Source organism: Vitis vinifera, chromosome 14 (assembly GCF_030704535.1).
Source record: "Vitis vinifera cultivar Pinot Noir 40024 chromosome 14, ASM3070453v1".
In the NCBI taxonomy this organism is placed as follows: domain Eukaryota; kingdom Viridiplantae; phylum Streptophyta; class Magnoliopsida; order Vitales; family Vitaceae; genus Vitis; species Vitis vinifera.
Window position 1 is genome coordinate 26,916,372 of NC_081818.1, and position 20,988 is coordinate 26,937,359.

The 20,988-nt window shown below is 32.1% G+C and overlaps 2 protein-coding genes across 3 annotated transcripts; one reads left to right on the plus strand and one right to left on the minus strand.

Annotated features, from left to right (window-relative positions):
* Window positions 1-2,954: 2,954 nt before the first annotated feature.
* On the minus strand, window positions 2,955-6,307 carry LOC100261056 (protein SIEVE ELEMENT OCCLUSION B). Its single transcript, XM_002271914.4, has 7 exons — window positions 6,055-6,307; window positions 5,822-5,929; window positions 5,286-5,737; window positions 4,977-5,086; window positions 4,715-4,857; window positions 3,939-4,436; window positions 2,955-3,823 (listed from the first exon to the last, which is right to left on the minus strand). Exons 1-7 carry the CDS (start codon window positions 6,265-6,267, stop codon window positions 3,206-3,208), a joined length of 2,142 nt encoding a protein of 713 aa, XP_002271950.2. The 5' UTR covers window positions 6,268-6,307; the 3' UTR covers window positions 2,955-3,205.
* Window positions 6,308-16,429: 10,122 nt separating this feature from the next.
* LOC100266472 (28 kDa ribonucleoprotein, chloroplastic) lies at window positions 16,430-20,815 on the plus strand. 2 transcript variants are annotated; one of them, XM_002270197.5, is made up of 4 exons: window positions 16,430-17,044; window positions 17,350-17,451; window positions 19,542-19,823; window positions 20,514-20,815. In XM_002270197.5, the coding sequence occupies exons 1-4, from the start codon at window positions 16,556-16,558 to the stop codon at window positions 20,577-20,579; spliced, it is 939 nt and encodes a 312-aa protein (XP_002270233.1). In that variant the 5' UTR covers window positions 16,430-16,555; the 3' UTR covers window positions 20,580-20,815. The 2 variants fall into 2 exon arrangements, with proteins under 2 accessions (XP_002270233.1, XP_059598323.1); XM_059742340.1 differs by having other exon boundaries at window positions 16,454-17,044; window positions 19,542-20,815.
* The last annotated feature ends 173 nt before the right edge of the window (window positions 20,816-20,988 follow it).

Here is a 20,988-nt window from a genome sequence, read left to right on the forward strand (position 1 = left end):
AAAAATTTAAGCACTTGCAAAAGGATTGTAGATTCAAAAAGATACAGTAAGAAAGTTATTCAACAGAAATTGAGGGTGAAAAAAAATTATTCTATACATGTCAAAGTACTCCAAACCAAAGAAATGAAGCTTGCTATGTGAGCAGTGATTGTGCTAATGATGAAGCATCAAAGTGGTTATTAGATGGTGGTTGTAGTAATCATATGACAGTAAAGAAAAATATTTTTATTGACATGGAAATAATTGGAAATTCTTATGTGAGGCTAGGAAACTGTTCTTTGGTGGAAGTGAAAGGAAGAGAGACTGTTGTCATTCAAACCAAGAAAGAGTCAAAAGTTGCTTCAAGATGTCTTGTTTGTACCTGACGTAGACCAGAATTTACTTAGTGTCAGAAAACTTCTGGAGAATGGTCATTCATTGCATTTTGAAGACAAATATTGCACAATCTATGATAAAGATAGAGAGCAACTGATCTTGGCAAAGTTGAAGATGGAGAATTGAAGCTTTCATCACTTAATTTCAAGCATGCAAATTATACAACTTGAAAAGTACATAGAATTTTTTATGATTCATGGTTATGGCATAGAAGACCTGGGCACTTAAATTTTCAAGGTCTCAAGCTGCTTTATTATAAGAATGTGGCATAGGGGCTTCCAAGAATTGAAGAAAAACATGGAGCATGTGAAGGAGGTGCTCTTGGGGAGCATCATTGGCAACCATTTCAGAGAGAAATAGCTTAGAGAACAAAAGCGCCACTGAAATTGGTACATATGGATGTGTGTAGGCCAATGCAAACACCTTCTCATTCTCAAAGCAGGTACTTTATCCTTTCCATTGATGATTATATAAGAATGAGATGGGTTTGTTTAATGAGGCAAAAATCAGAGGTGTTTACTATTTTTTAAAAATTTAAAGTGCTTGTTCAAAAACGAAGTGATTGCTTTATTACAATGCTGAGTGATAGAGGTAAAGAATATACCTCAAATGAGTTTGAATAATTTTGTGAAGATGAAGAATGGAAAGACAATTGATTATTAGTTATCCTCTATAATAAAATGGAGTGTTGGAAAGGAAAAGTCAAAACTGTTACGGAAATGGCAAAATCAATGCTACATGAGAAGAAGCTTCCTAAAATTTTCTGGGCCTGAAGCTGTTTATGCAGTTGTATATTTGATTAATAGATGTCCAAGTTGTGTGGAACCAAACTCCTATAGAGCCTTGGAGTGGAAGGAAGCCTTCTTTCAAGCATCTCAAAGTCTTTTGATGAGTATGTTATGCACAGATTCCAAAGTTAGAAAAGATATAAACTTGATATGATAAGTGAAAAGTGCAAAGTGCATTTTTATTAGTTATAGCTTAAATGTCAAAGGGCTATAAGATGTTCAACTTGATGAGTAACAAGGTAATCTTTAGTAGAGATGTTTTGTTTGGTCAAAATGCTAGGTAGAATTGGGAAAAAAAAATGGAAGTTGAAAAGGATATTGGTTGTTCCAATTTTTTTGCCTCAAAATCAACAAATGAAGATGGTAATGATGGAGGTTCAATTCAGCCAAGCTCACCATCCTTACTACCAAGTTCAAGTTCACCCCCAAGTAGTCCTTCAGTAAGTTCAAATTCATCATCATAGAGTTTAACTCCCAAAAAAAAAGAGAAGCTTGAATGATATTTATCAAGCATGTAATTGCTAAATCAGAAAATTTTGAAGTTATGAAAGAAGAATATTGGAAGAAAGCTATGGAAGATGAGATTGAAGCAATCCCAAAGAATCATACTAGCGAGCTAGTTGATGAATTAACAATTAAAGAAATCCTTGGAGTAAAATGGATTTATAAGGTGAAGCATAATTCAGATGATTCAATTCAAATAAAGAAGACAAGATTGGTCGCAAAGGGCCAACTACACACAATAGCTTGGGATTAACATCCATGAAACATTTGCTCTGGTTGCTTGTTTAGACACTATAAGAACACTCATTGTACTTTCTTCTAAAAAAAGGTTGGTTATTATACCAACTAGCTGTCAAGTCAACATTTCTGAATGGAGAATAAGGAAGAAATATTTGTGTGCCAACCTCAATGATTTGTTGTTGAAGGAGAGAAGTAAAGATTTAAAAGCTAAAGAAAGCATTATATATAAGGACTCATACGAGCTCTTAGAACTTGTTATTGTCAAACTGATGGTTATTTCATTGACAAGGGGCTTCATAGGAGCAAAAGTAAAAACCTACTTTGCATGTGAAGCACCAAGGTAAATTCAATATTTTCATCATTACTCTATGTTGATGATTTGATATTCACCTAAAATAGAAAGAATATGATTGAAGAGCTCAAAAGGATATAATGACAATATATGAAATGAATGATTTCGGGCTACTACATCATTTTCTTGGCATGGAAATCTATCAAAATGATGATAGAGGTTTTATTTCTCAAATATATAAAATTCTTTGACAATTTAGAATGTTTGGGTTGCAACTTAGTTGCCACTCCTCTTGTTTGCAACGAAAAGTTAATGAAAGATGGTGGTGAAAGAAAGGTAGATGAAACTCTTTATAGAAAACTAGTAGATAGCCTCCTATGGTATTATGTATACAAGAAGCTTACTTTCAAGATTCATGAGCAATCCCAGTCACATACACTTAGGTATTGGAAAAGGAGATTTGAGATATATCCAAGGCACAGTGAATTATGGAGTCAGATATACAAGAGCCTTGGAAACAAAATTATATGGTTTATGCAATAGTGATTGGGAAGGATGTGCTAATGATATGAAAAAACATTTTAATAATTCCGATATAAATTTGGAATACAGCCTTCCATCTCGTCCTTTCTGCTAACGTTGGCTCACATTGTCACACAATGTAACGATCGCATATATTCGTCATTCTGATCCTAATCCTAGTTTTGACTATTGAAAGTGAAGGTGAGTTCAAGAATAGCATATTAAGGAGAATCTTGAAGATAATGTACTGTATACAGTGTTTTACTCCTTTGTATATAACTATGGTTTTGTAACAAACACAAGTTCAAGTTAATACATTTATACATGGATGGCTGGAAGGCAACACCTCTCTTCTGTTTTGTGCAGATATTTTTGGTCTTCTCCGCTGAAACAACAGCCAAGAATGCTACTGTAAACCTAACACAAACAAGAAGCAACCTTGACAAATAAGAACAATTATAATAGAAATTAATAATGTGTCCATTTATACATCACAGCAGCGGTAAACAAAGAACTTCTCCATTTTGCGGCCACACTCTGAGCACACAAGTGTTTCAGGAATCATCCCAGCAGCAACAAGGAGCTCGAATTGATTGCAGTGATGTGGGGGGTGAATTTGCAAAAGATGATCCTTCAGTGCCTGCAGGAAACCCTTTTTCTGCACATGCACCTCCCACTGATTATACTGCCGTAAACAAGTTAAAAATGAATCCCCTTTTGCCTTTGTGATCTCCTCTGATCCCTTACTGAGCAGAGCCCACCCCTCATGGCTGTTATCGAAACTAAGCATCTTCAAGATTTCCTGCATCGTAGGATCCTTCTCGACAGTTTGGCCAAGTCGCATTTTGGAGTACAACATGCTCTCTATTCTAACCCAGAAGTACCAAATTGAAGTCAGGCCTTTCAAATGGTGACTCAATTTGTCCTCAATTATGGTCTTAATATTTGTATAGACAAGTTCCTTTGGATTGCTCTTTCCCACATAAACCATCTCCAGGGAAATGCCTGCTGATTCTGCAACCTTCTTTGCAATGGTTGTAAACCTCTGGATCCATTCTATGTCATCTCCTCCATATAGGCATATGATTTTTCCAGCTGCTATCTGATGAAGCCAGAAATTATTGTGAGAACTATATAAGCATAAAAAATGAACCAAAATAAGGGGACTACTTGAGAACATTTTTAAAATGTATGAGTAGTCATGATGGTGTATGTACCCATTCGGAAATCCTTGGATCAATGCCATCCACCAGAAAATCAAGTTTCCAAGTTGCTTCCTTCCATAGATCTTCCTCCCTTGAGGCAGTGAAAGGGAAGGCCTCATCCTTCCAAATCCACATCATATGGAGAGCATTTTGGCACACTACCTGTCCTTGCGGACCTAAAACCACGAGAATAGGCTTCCTTCCATAGTGCCACTCCTTTTTTATGAACGTAATCACAGCACCATCTTCCGGTGAAGGGCTGCGCAAAGGGTCATGCCTGGCGTACCATGGCATTCTGGCCCGATGATTCTCAAACAACTTTTGACTGCTCTCCATCCATGGATCAGATTGGTCTATGATTGGGAGCCATACAATCTCATACTGAATACCAGGCCTCTTCTTCAGTGACTCTCTGTATATATCTTCAAGAACCTCAAGTTCATCATGGGAGATGTCCAAGTTTGATATGAGCAAAAGCACATGTGTGTCCTTAAAGACGTCTATGTCAACCTGTTTTTTGTCACACAAAAATTCCATCTGCATTAGCGGTGTCCCAGAACAAGGAATTGAATCATGTCTTAATAACAGGAGTATAAAAGTAAATAAAGACACCAGCTAATGCAGCAATGTAATCATTCTAGAGCTATTTAGGCTAATTAATCCAGAGCTGCGATCCCTATCTTCAACATACTTGTGAACAATAGGCCAACTCTGGAACCTTTTGGATATCAAAGTAAAAATTTTGCCAAGTTGTGATAAAAGAGTGAGATAAAGATTCAAGAGAAAACCCTTCTGTGGGTGGCTCCATGAAAAAGTGGATTCTGGTTGTCTCTTGCATATATCAATGCTTTGAGAACCTTCATGTTGTCGCTGTGGGACGTCTTGAATAATTCCAAAAGCATCTGGTAAGCTTCCATGCGTCTCTTGTCATCTGCATCAAATGATGGCTTCTTCTTGGACATAAGAATCTATAGGTTTATTTTGAAATGTTGCATTACTTGCATGACAAATTAGCATCACATCCATAAAATTGCAAGAGATCAGGCTCACCTATGTGCTTATGGCAGGCATCTAGTTTATCCCTGAGGTGGTTATGTATGTTTCTGACCTTATGAACCAAGGCTGAGATCTCCCAAGCCTCCGAAGTTGACAGTGGGTGCCTGAAACGCATATGAGAAACTCATCTTTCACATACTAGCTGCGTAAGGAGCCGATACAGCTTTATAACAGTATACTACTCAGGATTGATAGATTGTTATGCATCGTCTAGTACAAGGATAGATATATTCATTTAGATGAAGGATCAGAGATAATTGAAACAGAATAGCATTATGTTGAAACTTAGCTTTGAAAACGTACTCGTCACCCTGCAGCCCTTTAAGCCTAGCAATCTGGGAAGCACAGGCCACAACACATCTAATTGTCCAATACACAGCTATGGGAATATTAGCCAGGGCTGTGGAGAATGCTGATTCATCTGTGGTAATGTACTGAGATGGGAGCTCCCTAAACTTGACAATGCAATTGGCGACATCTAGCATGGCTTTTATAAGGTCTTTGATTGAATTGAATTGGGGTTTCAGCATGCTTGAACGCCCCAAGATCTCAGGTACTTGTTTAAGGATTGCCATAGATTTGGCCAGATCATTTGAGTTATATGACTGGAAAACAAGCCAGAACTCTCCATAGTTTACTGCAAAAGCAGAGAGAGTCAGCACCAATTTGGCATCCCATGGATGGCTTGATACCATGTTCAACACTGAGATTGCCCTTTGATGTGCTTCTTCTCCGCCAGAGCACTTGCATCTTATCTGTCAATACTATGATTAATTAAATGCGGGCATAAACACACCACATCCTGCAAGATGATATTCTATAGTTTTATCCTTCATTACCTCACAGGAAATCCTGTCAATGGTATAGGCCAAAGCTTCAAGCGTGGAAATGAAGCCAGCTTGGTGGGTCTTGTCCTCCAAAGCTTCCACATCATTTGTTTTCAGGTCCTAAAGATTACAGGCAGATCAACAACATTAACTAGTGAACTGCATCGAAGCTATAAGCACCTCTTCCATATCAAAAGCTAAATGTTTGATTCTAATTTCCTTTTTCTAGTGCTGGAAAATCATACCAAACTATCGAAAGTGACATCGCTCTTTGGGGTAGCACAGGTAAAGATCTGCTCCACAAGATGAAGAAGAGGTTTGACATCAAACTCTCTCCCATCAGGCTCATGAGTGGCCTCAATCTGCTTCAGCATCATATTGTCCTCAGACGCGGAGAACTTGAGCCGGTCAAATTTGATCAGTTTCTGCATATTCTCTGAGGTTTGCTCACTGGACATCTTGAGCTATACAAAAGGCATAAGCTCTAGTTTTAAGGTGATGGAGTGAAGGATGGTTCTGCACTCATCTGCCTGACCTTTTTATATAATACAAGGAATGGAATAAAGTAAAAGTGAATCAACTTCCTTGCTTCTATGTGTAGTTTAAAGCTTTGAGGATTGAAATTTGAGACAGCTTTAATCATCCCAGACACTTTCCCTTTTTTTGTCTTGGACAATAACGTACAAAAGCTCAAAACCATTGGAACAAAGTGCAACTCATTCAATGCTTTTGCTATATTTGTGGGTGTTGTTGGCCACCTTTGTCTCCCTTTCTCCTTAATAACAGTAGAGGAAAACTGATGTACATGAACATTGAAATAAAGGTTCTAATGTGATTCACTTTGTTTTAGTAAATTGAAGGCCTTCCAAAAGTGCTTATGGAATGCTACAAAAGTGACTTGATTTTTCAGTTTTTTAAATTGCAGAAGAAATATTTGAAATATTTAGATCATCTTTGTTAACTGTTTTTTAAAACAGTTTTATATTTTTCCAAAAAAAAAATTTATACAAATATAAAAAAAATTAAAAAATAAAATACTACACCTAATGGAAAATAGTTTTTATTGGTCAAAATAAAAACCATTGGTATTTTCAAAATATATCTTTGAATTATCTTCACTTGTTTTTCAATAACTATTTTAAAAAGTAATTACACAAATATAAAAAAAAAAAAAAAAAAACGATACATATAAAATTTAATTTTAAAACATATTTAAAATATATTAAAAAAATGGATTAAGAATATTTCAAGTTTCCAAATATATTTATGTTCTACAAAATATCAAAAAACTATTTTTAAAAATTATTTTCAATAATACTAATGTTTTAATTGTAAGCATCAAAAATCACTTAGGCTCATAAAAATCACTGCAAATCATTATTAAAAAGTGTTTCTACTTGTTATTATATAATTACCAAAACATGTTTTTGTTTTTAATTTTTAAAAACAAAAAAATAAAGTTAGAGTTACCAAACATGTTTAAAATTTTTAAAAATCAAACAAATAATATAAAATTCATTTATATTGTTTATTATTTAAAAAAAATTTAAAAATAAAAAATGTATCTGAAAAACTACCTAAAGGTATATAAAAATCTTGGATTCCCAATTTTTTTTTTAACAAATTTTAAAATAAAAAATTGCATTTGCAACTCAACCACATTTTATTCCATTTTATGGACTCAACAATATTTGTATCTCAAATATGAACATTGAAAATAGCCAAATTCAGCCAAAAAAACATTGAAAAATCATCCAAAAAAAAACTAGCATAGATTTTTGGTTTTTTATTTTTAAAATTAGAATTAACAAACATGTTTCATATTTTTGTAAATTAAAAACATATATAATTGAAATGAATATTCTTTGCTTTTAAGAGTAAAAAAATGAAAGGGTATCAAAACCAAATTTTCAAAAAAGAGGTAACAAATAGAGGTATCAAAGAGGTAGTCACGAAACTTTTCATTCATCTTAATCATTGAAAGTGTATGATTTCAAGTACAAACAATGGAATCAAATACAAAATAATAAAATTAAGGTACAATGCAATGAAATTAAACTTAATACAAAGTAATATGATATAAATAGACACATATCACAATGTGATTAGTCATATTCGTTTGTTACATATCTTCAATACTAGAGACGGATCCTGAAGTGGTGTGTACATCAAAAAAAAATTAATAGAATAAAGTGAAAGATATGGGATTGAATGCAAATATTGCTTTTTATTTCTCTTTTGCCACAAGGATTACAAACGTTGAATATGAAAATGCTTAAGGATTACATATATGAATTTTTCGTTAATAAAATATATTATATAAAGTAAAGATATATCAAACAAAGATGGAATCACTTGATAAGGGTTATTTGTTATCTTTATTACTTAAGTCTTAAAAAAATTACTTTTATTTTAATAAAAAGTATCACCTTTTCACCTTTTATTTTTCAAGCTTTAACTTAATTATAATACTTAAATTCAATTTCCCACACAAAATAAAACCAAATTTATTTTTTTTTAAACTAGACAACTACTCTTTGGTTTGTTGTTTAGAATAGTACCTTAAATATTGTTTTGTATTGGAAGAAAATTAAAGAAATTCCATTCAACATTAGAAAAAGGACAATTTTGTGAGAAAATGTAAAATAATACAGAAGGTTTATGTTATAACTAATTATAATGTTAAAATCTCTTAAATTTTCCATTCAATAGCAGAGATAATTGCCTCTAATCCAACATTAGGTGATTTTCCATTCATAAATTTTAGCTTATCAAAATATATCATTGAAGGTTAACAATTTTAATTAAATAAAAGAAGTACTATGAAAATTTCTAGTAAAGAGCTATTTTTCTTATACAGCCCTTTGCTTCAAGAATAAGAAGTTAACAATGTAAAAAGTGTGTGTGTGAGAGAGAGAAAGAGAGAGAAAGAGAGAGAATTATACCACATAACTCTAGTTTTAAAAACTTAGTTTAGTGAAATTTGAATAACATTAGCAAAGATGTTATTGAGAAGAATGTGTGTGTGTGTGTGAGAGAGAGAGAGGGAGTTATTAGCAAAGATGTTATTGAGAAGAATGTGTGTGTGAGAGAAAGAGAAAGATAGAGTTATACCACATGACTCTAGTTTTAAAAACTTAGTTTAGTGAAATTTGAATAATATATATATACACTATAAATTAGCAAAGATGTTATCAAGAAGAAAACTAAATATGACTTGAATAAAAAAAATTTAATCCTTTTTTCATCTTATTTCTCAAAAAATTTAAATTCAAAATTTTTTTCATAAATTATTACTCAAAAAAGAACCAATGACATGAAAATATTTTAATTTGAGTAAGAAATTAATTTAAAATAAATTCAAAAAATTTCAAAACCCATACCAAAATTCTACCCAATGCAACAACTATTTTTGTTTCTCATGATTTATCTAGTTCTCAACAAAATTAAATTTCATAAGTTTTTGTATATTCCTCATTTTTAAAATAAAAATAAACAACATTAAAAATCATACCTTGCCGTACAACATAACCAAAATAAACTAACAATCATCAATTTGAACAAAAAAATTTAATTAAAACTTCATAAGCATATATAATTCACATTTATCTAAACATTTATCAATATCAGCGATGCTAATTAATTTCGAAAAATAAAAAAGTTGGGATTTAATATTCTTTTCCAAAGTAAAAATCTAAAAATTAATGAATTAATCTCCCAAAGATTTCACTCATAAATTTACAACTCCCAAGATATGCCACATAAAACTAAACGTTAACTTAGAAAAATTCTGTCATTTTCCTTGCAGCCCAACCATAATTAGAAGTTCTAATTATTTCCCAATTACCAATTTCTTACTAATTATATAATTAATCATTATAAAAAAAATTATTATCTTAATAAATTCTGATATTTTGAGATATATGGAAATATATTAAATTAGTATTTTTTTTCAAATTAAAATAAGAAGAAATACAATAATTAATTTTACAAATGTTTTTAAGATGTAAAAATAAATAAATTTAGTACTTAAGTGAAAAACAAACAATTTAACATTTAACAACATTCAAATATTGATATAAAAAATAAAAAAAAATAAAAATCAATTAGTGTAAACACTTATTTAAGTCTACTCTAATTCAAATCAAATTTAGATCTATTTAAACTTCTAGCAAACAAATAAGCACAACCTAAATCTTTTTATAAACTTTTTACACCATTGGACATTTTTATTATTGTAAACTGCAACTTGTATGTAATTGTTCTTTTTCAAATATTCTTCAAACTTGCAAAGCGATGAAATAGAAATAAAATACCTAATAAAATAATTAGTTTTAAGACAATTTGAATAAGGAAAATTTTGATAATGTGAAATTATTAGAAAGTAAAAAATAGATGGATAAACAATAATAATATATAAGTCATTTAATATGTAAATAAATTGAAGTTTTGCAAATGTATTATTGTAAAAGGAACCATTGCGACTATCATGACTTTATAGATGTTGAAGAAAAAAATTAGTTAGATAAATCATAAACTTGTTTTAATTAATTTGTTAGTTACGTGTCTAAGTATTATTTGATTTGGTTTTGTTTGTTAAATGGTGGTTTTATTTGTTAGATGGTTGTTAAAACTTGAGTTGTATTTGATAGAACCTTGGCTTGAATTCCATTAGTGAATGAAATCAATTTCTTCATAAATTGTTTCACTCTAAAATTTGTTTTTTATCAATCGCGTTATAACTTGCCTATTCAACAATGGAAAATCCTTCATCGTCAATCAGGAGAGCTTTTTCCTCATCTTCTACAAAATTCATCCCTTTTTCCTTTAGCCACACAATCTTTATTAAACTTGATAATAGTAATTTTCTTTTCGAACACCATGAAGTTCTCACTGCAATTCATAGTCATAAGTTTTGATATTTCATTTTTTAATAAAAACCACCTCTAATGACATGTCTTGAATCAAATGATGAAAGTATCAACAAGATCAATCTTGCTTTTCTTGATTAGGAACAATAAGATTAATTATTGGTTTTATGGCTCCCCGATGACTATAGGTGCTATAACTCTAGTAGTAGGGTGTAAAACTTCTTGTTAGATTTGGCTTGGAGATCTATTTTATATTATAGATAATGACAAAGGTTGTTTAGTTTAAAGAATAATTACAAAACACCAAGAATTAAAGGGTTTTTATCAATCAATGAGTATTGATTAAAAATTTCTAAACTTATAATCTTACTTTTATATGATGTTTGTGCCTACTATTAATCATATTTGTACCATTTTGTATGGTCATACCTCATAATATGACACATTTATTATATTAATACCTTCAAGAAATGATACTTACAATGTTGATGAGGATAACTTTTTACTCCTCACATAAAAAGCATAAATTGAAAAGTATAATAAGAATATTGATTATACAACACCTACTATCAATGTAGCTACATTCCAATCTCAAGGATCACAACTACATAGTAAAAAGAAATTCAATAATTTTGGAAATGGTCAAGGATTTCCTCCCAATTTTGCTAGTCATGAAAATTTTCATGGACAAAGTTTTACAATAAACAAGGTAGAGGTATTTTTTTAATGATCAAGATAGATTTGATTTCGGAGATAATTGGTGGAGGTCAAAATGGTTCTTTTAGTTAAGGCTGTAGAGGTAGATATCTCTATAATTTCAACAAACCACTATGTCAACTTTATGGTAAGTTCAGTCATGTGGTTTTACAATGCTTCTAATAGTTTGATCCTTCTTTTCAAGGATTTTATCAATTTCAAGTTTAGCAATCACAATCGCAACAAAATATTGTCATGGCAGCTATGTTAGCTACACCAAAAACAATCTATGAAACCAATTGGCATCCAAACTCAAGTACAACAAATCATATCACTCAAAATATGGAAAATTTGATTGTTAAAGCTAATCATCTAAGAAAGATAAGGTCCACATGGGTAATGATATAGGTTTGTTAATTTTGCATGTTGGTCAATCTTCTTTCTTATCTCTTTTCAATTCTACTTTTTTTCCTTTGAAAAATATTCTATATATTCTTTTTATCACTAAAAATATTTTTTGTATATTCACCAATCATTAAAGTTGTCACCTACATGATCACTGCTTCATCAAAATCTCTAGAAAATGCAAGTCAATACTATTACCATCTATTAACAATCAAATCTTCTCTTCATTATTCTCTAAGAGCTATAAAATAAAGACTTTGCTTCATTCAAAATCATCTCTTCAAAAGCAAAAATTGTGGGGTATGAGATTAAGGATGTGAGAAGGGAAGATGGAGATAAGCTAAGAATATGACTTAGGGATTCTAATATAAGAGGACATCACTACTCAAAGTTTGAAACCATGGCTCGGCCTAAACTCACGTACAACCCATGATTCCAAAATTAATTTGAAGTGTGAATAAGAAAAGAATTAATAATAATTAAACTTTATTATCCCACAAATTCACTTACAATATCAAATATTTGGTTACTCATGTTAACACTAAGAACCATTGGCTTGGTACATTAAAAATCGCACCTTAACCTACTAAGGGTAAATTGATTTGAAACTTTGTTCCGACAAAAATAAACTTACTCTAATACTAAATAAAATTATTATATTAGTACATTCACAAGCCTTTATTATATAAAAAGTGAAGCGTAAGTAAGCCATACCATAGAATTTTTGCAACCAAAATCTAAGTAGCTCTAACTCTACAATTTTTCAAAAATCCATTCGAGCATGAGATTTTACATTTAAAAATAATAATAATAATAATAATAATAAAATAAAAAATAAAAAGAAAAAAGAAAAAAAAATTATGAAACTAGAGTCAAAAGACTTTAAAAGTAAAAATACAAACTACTAAAGATATCAAGAACAAGGGTCTAAAACTTATTCCAAATTCATTCCATCAACAACCAAAAGTTTCCAACAATGTTGTCCATTCTTAAATTTGAAAATTCATATAAATTCAATCTGATGTCATATCAAGCTGGAACCTATTTTATTTGAAATCTAATAGAAAATATCAAAAGTTTTATGTTTTTCACAAGAAATAGAAGTTCTTCTAACATATTGAAAATTTAAAGATATAGTACATCCTCTTGCTGGTTTTCAATTTGGCAATTGCATTACTATTGAAAATCCCTCATTTGATAAAATAACAAACATCATTTGTCTTGACACAATAGTGCCATCAAAAGTCTTATAATACATTGAGAATTACACCATTCTTAATTTGTAAGCTCAAATTATAAATATGTAGCACAAGGTGTCTTGAACTTCTTAAGTTTGTATACATCATCATGCCTAATTTCCAACACCTAAAACATATTAAAATAATGTTTAGGCTTTATCATAGATGCAATTAAAAAATGAGATCTTCAAAGCACCAATTCAAGCATTGCATGTGTTCTTAGGCCTAAGCAGTCACTTCGATTGAATCTAAAAAATAATGAATAAGATGGGCTAATGAAGCTCAATAAAGAATGACAATTTTAAAAACTTAAACTAAAGATTGCCAAATAATAAAGTTCCCAAATAACCACATTCAATAGTATAACATATCATCACATCACAATATCAAACAAAAACATCAAACATCATAAAGTAGGGTACTTGAGGTTTAACAATCTTACCATATATCAAGATTTAAACCCACGGTGAACCATGAACAAATATATTGACATCCAGGGATATATATATATATATATATATATATCATATCCTCTATTACATCCCAATGGGATCTTTTCAAGGTAAATTTGGAGTCTTCGCCACTATGAATACAATGCTCTTCTTCCTTTTGGGGCTCACATCTAGGAACCATGCATTGCCCCCCATTATTGAACAAAATCACCCTTTCATTGGTGTCGATAACCAACTTTTCGATTTCATCATTTTAACACCTTTATTGATATCACAAATCACTTCTTTATTACCTATACAAACTTTACCATTTTGGTGCCTCAAAGCACCATCTACAATGAAGTTCATGATGTAATCAAAAGTTAACCACAAGTATTAACATTTCATGTTTTCAATGATTGGAACAACACAAAAATTCCAAGTTATTCAATTACTTTAATGTAATATGTAAGCAACAAAGTCTAGCGTAGCACTCATAATCCATTATGTAACAAGTCTAGATATTTAGTAATTTTATAAAATAGTCACAAAACCTGAATGTTAACACATCAAACTCTACTAGTATAAATCTTCATAAAAAATACAAGTAATAAATTTAAAAAATATTGAAAGAAATATTTCTTACTCCTTGAATAGATAAAACCAAAATGAAATTCCATATAACCTAGTTCTATCAAAAGATTAATTGATGCTTAAATCCCAAAATAGGTCCTTCCCTACCTATGAGGAAAGATCACAAAAGAAATTAGTAACATTCCACTTTCTCTTTTGTTTGTTTTGGTGTTGCATCAAGAGGAAATTTTGCGAAACGGAAGAAGTAAGGGGAAAATGAGGAGAATTGAGGGTTTTCGATCTTGTATAAGTTGGTTAAGGAACTAGCAGGTGAAGCATACATTTGTAGGTAAAGTAAGCAACTAAGAAATATTGTTCGTAGCCTAATGAGGTGCTAGCAGTGAAGCAAGCAGTTGCTTTCATAGGTGGTGAGACAATCAACTAGGTACTTGCATTGCTAGCTAGCCTAAGTTAAGTCAAGTCTATGTTAATTGATCCTCAAGAAGTGGCCTAAGAGTATAGGTTGTCACCATTTTATTTCCTTTTCTATTAACTTTAAATTTATAATGTAAATAAGAAAATACTTCCTGTATAAAAAATATTTACAAAAATTAATTTCAAACAATCAAAAATAGTTTTTAATGAAAAATAAAAAAAGCGAACTTTCAAAGGACAATGTCAAATTAAAGTTTGTATTCTCTATAAATTTTTATATGGTAAACCAACACTAAAACACTACAGTTTGGTTAAAAGTTTTTTGTTTGAGTCACTTTATAAATTATCATATTTTCACTAACTTTGTACAAAATTTTGGTCACAAGTCTAACACTAGTTCCACTTGTGATTCTTAAACTTATAGAACTATTATTACTAGTTTTAGTTTTTCTTTAAAAATAATAATAACACTAGAATTGGCACCGAGAATGTTTGGTTTAGAGATTAACTTACTTGTAGCTTCGAATAGATCAATCATTAACTATTAGTTTTAAGCTTGGTTTTAGACTTTTTTGAATTGTCACTTTTATCATATATATGGAAGAAGTTGTTACTTTTCATATAACATATTTCTAAATTAAAAGTAAAGATTAGAATACTTCAATAGTTAGATTAGCCTTTGCACTATCAAGCTCTTCGGAACTAATATGAGGGTCTCAAGGCAATGATTAGAGTAAGAGACTCGTAAAAACAAAAAGTATATGCCTCTAGCCATTTTTTTGTGAAAATGAGAGGAAGGGGAGAGCATCATGTTTTTGTAACAAGTTATCCCAATAAGCTCTCATGGTATCATGAAACAATTAATGCAAAATTACTATTTTAAAGGACCATAAAAATAAAAATAAATAAAAACTCTCATTCTTCATAGTTCTCTTCCTAGTTCCACTCCTCCCTCAACCTCACCTCACTTATCTCTCTGGCTATTCCAATCCATGCAATGCACTCATCAAACTCTTAAGCATATCTTATCTTACCTAGAAAATACAATCCATCTATGAATCAAAATTTTAAATCACTACATCGATACGTAAATAGAAGTTATAGTCTAAATAAATATACTTCTATTTTGAATATATTTTCGTCCAAGCTTATACTCATTAAGTACTTTTTTTATATTATGTTACATCTCTATTAGGTCTTCCATTAAATTAGTTGTCTAGGAAAACCGTAGTTACAAAAGAGTATCGTTCACATATTAACAAATAATTACCAAAAGCTTCTGAAATGGTTTGTTATATCAAACAATCATCATTAGCTTCATTTTCGACTTATTAAAAATAAATTTAAGAATGCAAAAATTTTAAAGCATTACCAATTATTCGGTTTAGCAAAGTAGAATGTTTTAATTTTTTTTTACTATTTTAAATTAGTACAAAAAGAAATAGAGTTTTAAAAAAAATGAAATTAAGATGTCATCTAAATGCATCTCTTTTTTTTTTTTTTTTCTAAGATTTATTATTTTTTTATTTTTAAAAATAGAAAATAAAAAGTATATGCATAATTAATTTATTTGGTTTGTTTTACAAAATAATTAAATTGGAAAATACAAAAACATGGGATATAAAAACTAAAATATTTATAAATGGTAAAAAAAAATGGGGAAAATGAGCTATTATGGAGATTAAAAAGGAAAAATTGGACATCGTACGATGTCGTTAAGGAAATAAAATCGGTGGAATGCTCTAAACGGCGTCGTTTTACGCGTCTCTAAAATCTACTGTGACGCACATAGACTCTCTTCCCAATAATATCATGGCACGACATCAGCAGTTTAACTATTCAACTTATTAACCCTAGAAGCAGTAGGAGAAACAGATTCAAAATTACTATATTATCCTCGTTCAGGTCAGATTGCAAAGAAATACATATGTTTTTAAAACACCAGATAATTTTTTGCTTTTTGAAAAAAATAAAATATCTAAGCCTGCAAAATTGGCCTATTTGGACCATATCCTAAGCCCGCTGTGACCCAAAGCCAAACCCCTTCCCTCTCCCTTCACAACTCCTTATCTTCTCCATCTCTCTCTCTCTAGGGTTATGGCTTCTTCGAATGCTCTCTTGAAGCCATTTTCAATGGCAGAAAGCTGCTTAACCTCTGTACCAACTACACTCTTCACCACCAAAACCCCACACCCGCTCCTCTCACTCCCACCAAAGCCCGTCAGACTCTTTCACCTCTCCTGCTCGTGTTCCTCTTCATGGGTCTCCCTCAAAACCAAGACTTCACCGACCACTTTGGTCCCATTTGTGGCACAGACCTCGGACTGGGCTCAGCAGGAGGAGGAGGAAGAGAAGGGTGGGTTGACGTGGGACAGTGAAGGAGGGGAAGAGATTGAGGCTTCTGGCTCTGAGGAAGCTTGGGAGGGTGAGGTTGGGGAAGATGGAGAAGAGAGTGAAGGGAGTGAAGATACTTACAGTGAGCCGCCTGAGGAGGCTAAGCTTTTTGTGGGGAATTTGCCTTATGATATTGATAGTGAGAAATTGGCTCAGCTTTTTGACGAGGCTGGAGTTGTGGAGATTGCAGAGGTAAAATTTTTATTTTTATTTTTATTTATTTATTTTTGGTTGTGCTTAGCGCCTCTTTCGTTGATGAGAAAATTGGGGAGAAGGAAAGAAAGTAATCGTTTTTTTAATTATATGTATTTATTTTTCATTTTGGTTGAGTAGAGTATTATGATTTCTTGAGTCCCATATGATGAAAAATCAAAGGCCCCAAAAAATTCATTTCCTTTTCTCAGTAAGGAAATGGACTCCAGTCTCTCTTAATTATTGGAGCATAGGGGATTTTCTTCGCATTTGGGGTTCTGATGTTTTTCTGTTTCTATTTGTAGGTAATTTACAATAGAGAAACAGATCAGAGTCGTGGGTTTGGGTTTATAACAATGAGCACTGTTGAAGAGGCCGAAAAGGCTGTGGAGATGTTCAACCGATATGTAAGTTGCTTGTTTTCTATCAATCATGTTACTTTGTTGTTTTCTGGTTTCCTGTGGGTGGGTGGTGGGGAAGTGAAACAAAGAATGAAGATGATACTTTAATTGCAATACTTCAATTTGTGAGGGCCTATATGGAATTCGACATTCCAATTTGTATGTAGTTTTCATAATGTTGTATCTGCATGTTAATTGTCTGTGATCTATTATATGTAAGCCTAGCAAGGAGATGAACAGAAGCTTTAGTTGTAAGATTTCAATTGGTAAAAGCCGAAACTTTCAATTTTTTACATGAGGTTTACTAAGTAGTAAATGCGGCATGTTAGGGGTGAGTGTTTCCTTTTCTTTCCTGTACATCTTGGGTTGCTATTTTAGTTCCTCTTCGTAATACAATACTTTCCTTACTTATAAAATAAATAAAAATAGTAGTAAATGCGGCATGTTAATCTTTTGAGATCTTGTTTGAGATAAGGACTCTAGATTGAGTTGATTTCTGGCAGTGCAATTTATGGTCTCCCTTTTATGCATCCTTTAAGTTACAACAGTAATAATCAAATTTGGCCCATCAGACCATATTATCTCAGTTTCTTTATAACCTACTTTGAACTGGCGGTACAAATGTTTTGCTAAGGACACCAATTTTATTGAGATCCTGAATAGCTTAGTCTGTGGGAGCATAGACCTCTCACATGCATGTGCTGGAGGGCAAGTCCCACCTTTAAGGATTGAAATTTTCTTTACCTATCAAAAAAAAAAAAAAAAAGTCCCACCTTTAAGGAATAATCCATATGAGTGTCTATACTCATAACCATAGTTGTGAAAAGTGCGCTTAAGCATGCTTAGGCTCAAGGCACAATCACTCCCTAGTTATAGTGCCTTGCTTGTCAAGGCATGCACCTTGTTGGAGAGGCATGCCTAGTCTACTCTACTTTTTCTTTTTAATACACTTTTATTCTTTAAATTTCTAACTATATTTTGAAATTTATATAATTTCATTTCATTTTTGTTGAATGTCCTTTTTAAATGTTTGGAACCTTAAATTTTTTCTTGATTGAATTGGATTTTGGATCATATCTTATAAAATTGATATGCATCATAAGTAGCATTTCACTTCACTCAAGTGCGCCTTGTGTTGCACCTAAACCATTGGAGACTTTTTGCACCTTGCACCTTTTAAAACTATGCTCATAACTACCTCATCTGATAGCAAACTTTTATTCGGTAATTGGTCCAGGCAATGGATTGACTATATCTTTTAACTCTTATCATCCATTGTCACCCAACAGCATTGTTTTCATGGGTTGTATAGTACTTCTCAACTGAGGTTGGTCAGATTAATGTTTTCCCATCTATTCTTTGATGCTTTAAGAGAAATTTCTGCAACAGCAGCAAAGCAAACTGCAATTGGAAACAAAGATTGGTGAACGGAAAAGTATGTGAGGGTTCTTAAAGAGAAATGTTGTAGATAAACTCAATGTTCTTACAAACTAAGAGGGATTTATGAGGGATGATATTAACTGTCTTATTTCCAAACTATTCAACTTATCGCTATCAAGTGATAACCTTTAAAGAGTTATGGAAGATAAACCACCCAAAGTGTATAGATTTAGCACATGGCTGCTATATCTTCTTGACTGTATTTTCTGGGTTCCAAAACCCAACCTTTTGTTGAGCAGTGGTAGCTGACCAATAGAGCTCTAGTCTATAGCATCAAGGTCTCTTGGAGTAGCATGAGAACACCATTGATTACCTGTTACTGCAGTGGGCATCTCCAATGCCTTTTTATGGAGACCTTTCAGTTGTGCAGCCCCAAAGTGGATGTGCATGAGTCATGACGACAATTGAAATATGATAATATAGGCTAATATATTTCATTGAAATAAGGTAAAATATGGTAATATATTTTTTAGGATAAACCCTTATTGGGTCTCTCTCTCTCTCTCTCTAGTTTTGCATCTATAGCATCTAACTTGGGAGGCTACCCCATGAATGATTAAAATGCTCTATTTCTTAATTTAGAATGCATGCATGCTTGGTAAGTTTGCACTTCTGTAATTTTATCGGGATGTGAGAGTTTCATTTATTCTGAACAGGATTTAAATGGAAGGTTTTTGACCGTCAATAAGGCTGCTCCAAGAGGGTCACGTCCAGAACGACCTCCGCAAGCATTTGAACCTTCATTCAGAATTTATGTTGGCAACCTGCCATGGCAAGTGGATGATGCTCGTCTGGAGCAAGTGTTCAGTGAGCACGGTAAGGTGGTTGATGCCAGGGTAGTCTATGACCGAGACACTCAACGTTCACGTGGATTTGGCTTTGTGACAATGTCCAGTGAGACAGAACTGAATGATGCCATTGCTGCTCTTGATGGACAGGTTATATGCATGCCTCCTGTTTCATATATAAGTTTTGAAATTTCTATTTTCCTCTCAAATGAAACCCATACTTAGAGAGCTAGGAACCACGCAGAGGTCAATAGTCAGTCTAGTGAAATTATCACAGCCCTATTTGATGCTTGGAGAGCAGTCCATAAAAATTTGGTGGTCAGAAGGATGCAATCTCTTTATGGATATCAATGCAACCTTGAAGATATCATTCGGGGAATTCCACCCAAAAATGGAGTCGTCTTGAATTTCCTACCGATTAAACCTGGGTAAAACTTAGTTGCAACAGCTTATGGTAGTTCAGCATTTTTTAGGGCTTTAAACTCAATAGAAGCTTTTAACCTGGCCCTTTTGAATTATGGAAAGTGGAAAAGATGAGAAAAATTAAAAATAAAACACAATAAAGGACCGTGAGTAATTGCTGATTCTTGCAGACACCTTGAACTGAAGATTCTTTTTCCGCTTTTCTGGTAGAAGCATGTTCAAAGTGAACAAGTAAAACATAGTTTGAATGACATTCAGCAAAGAACTTCTTTGATTTGTTTCTATTATATATTTTAAGACTTAAGTGGGCTTGCTATTTTCATTTGATCACAACAATTGATCTGTTGGGGCTAGTGATTTACCAGCTTCTCATTTTAGTAAACATACAGCCTGATTTTACATTTCTTGGTGTTGCAGAGTTTGGATGGCAGGGCAATCAGAGTAAATGTTGCAGAGGAACGGCCGAGGCGTGGCTCCTATTAATTTCTGGAGGTTGTTTTTTGAGAGGTTTACCTGAACACTTAAAGGTCCAGTGTCTCCTTTTTGACAGAAGATATCTTAGGGCACTTTTTATGTTCTCTGTTTTATTATTTATAATTACCTTTTTTAAGGGGAAAAAAGGCTCAAAGAAATGGCAAGTTTTGTATTAGGAGTTGGAAGCTACTCAAGTTTTCTTGTGATTACATTTAGAATGCATTTAGCAGTGATTTTAGGAAGTATTTCTAGCTTTTTTAAAACTTAAAAATTTTTATCTTTTTAATGTTAGAAATGTTAAAAACGTTTCCAAAAATTTCTACCAAACTGATATTTATTCAGCTTGGTGCAATGATCCAATTAATCTCATTAGATAATCAAATCTTGTACTGAAAGTCTGAAACCAATAACACTGTTG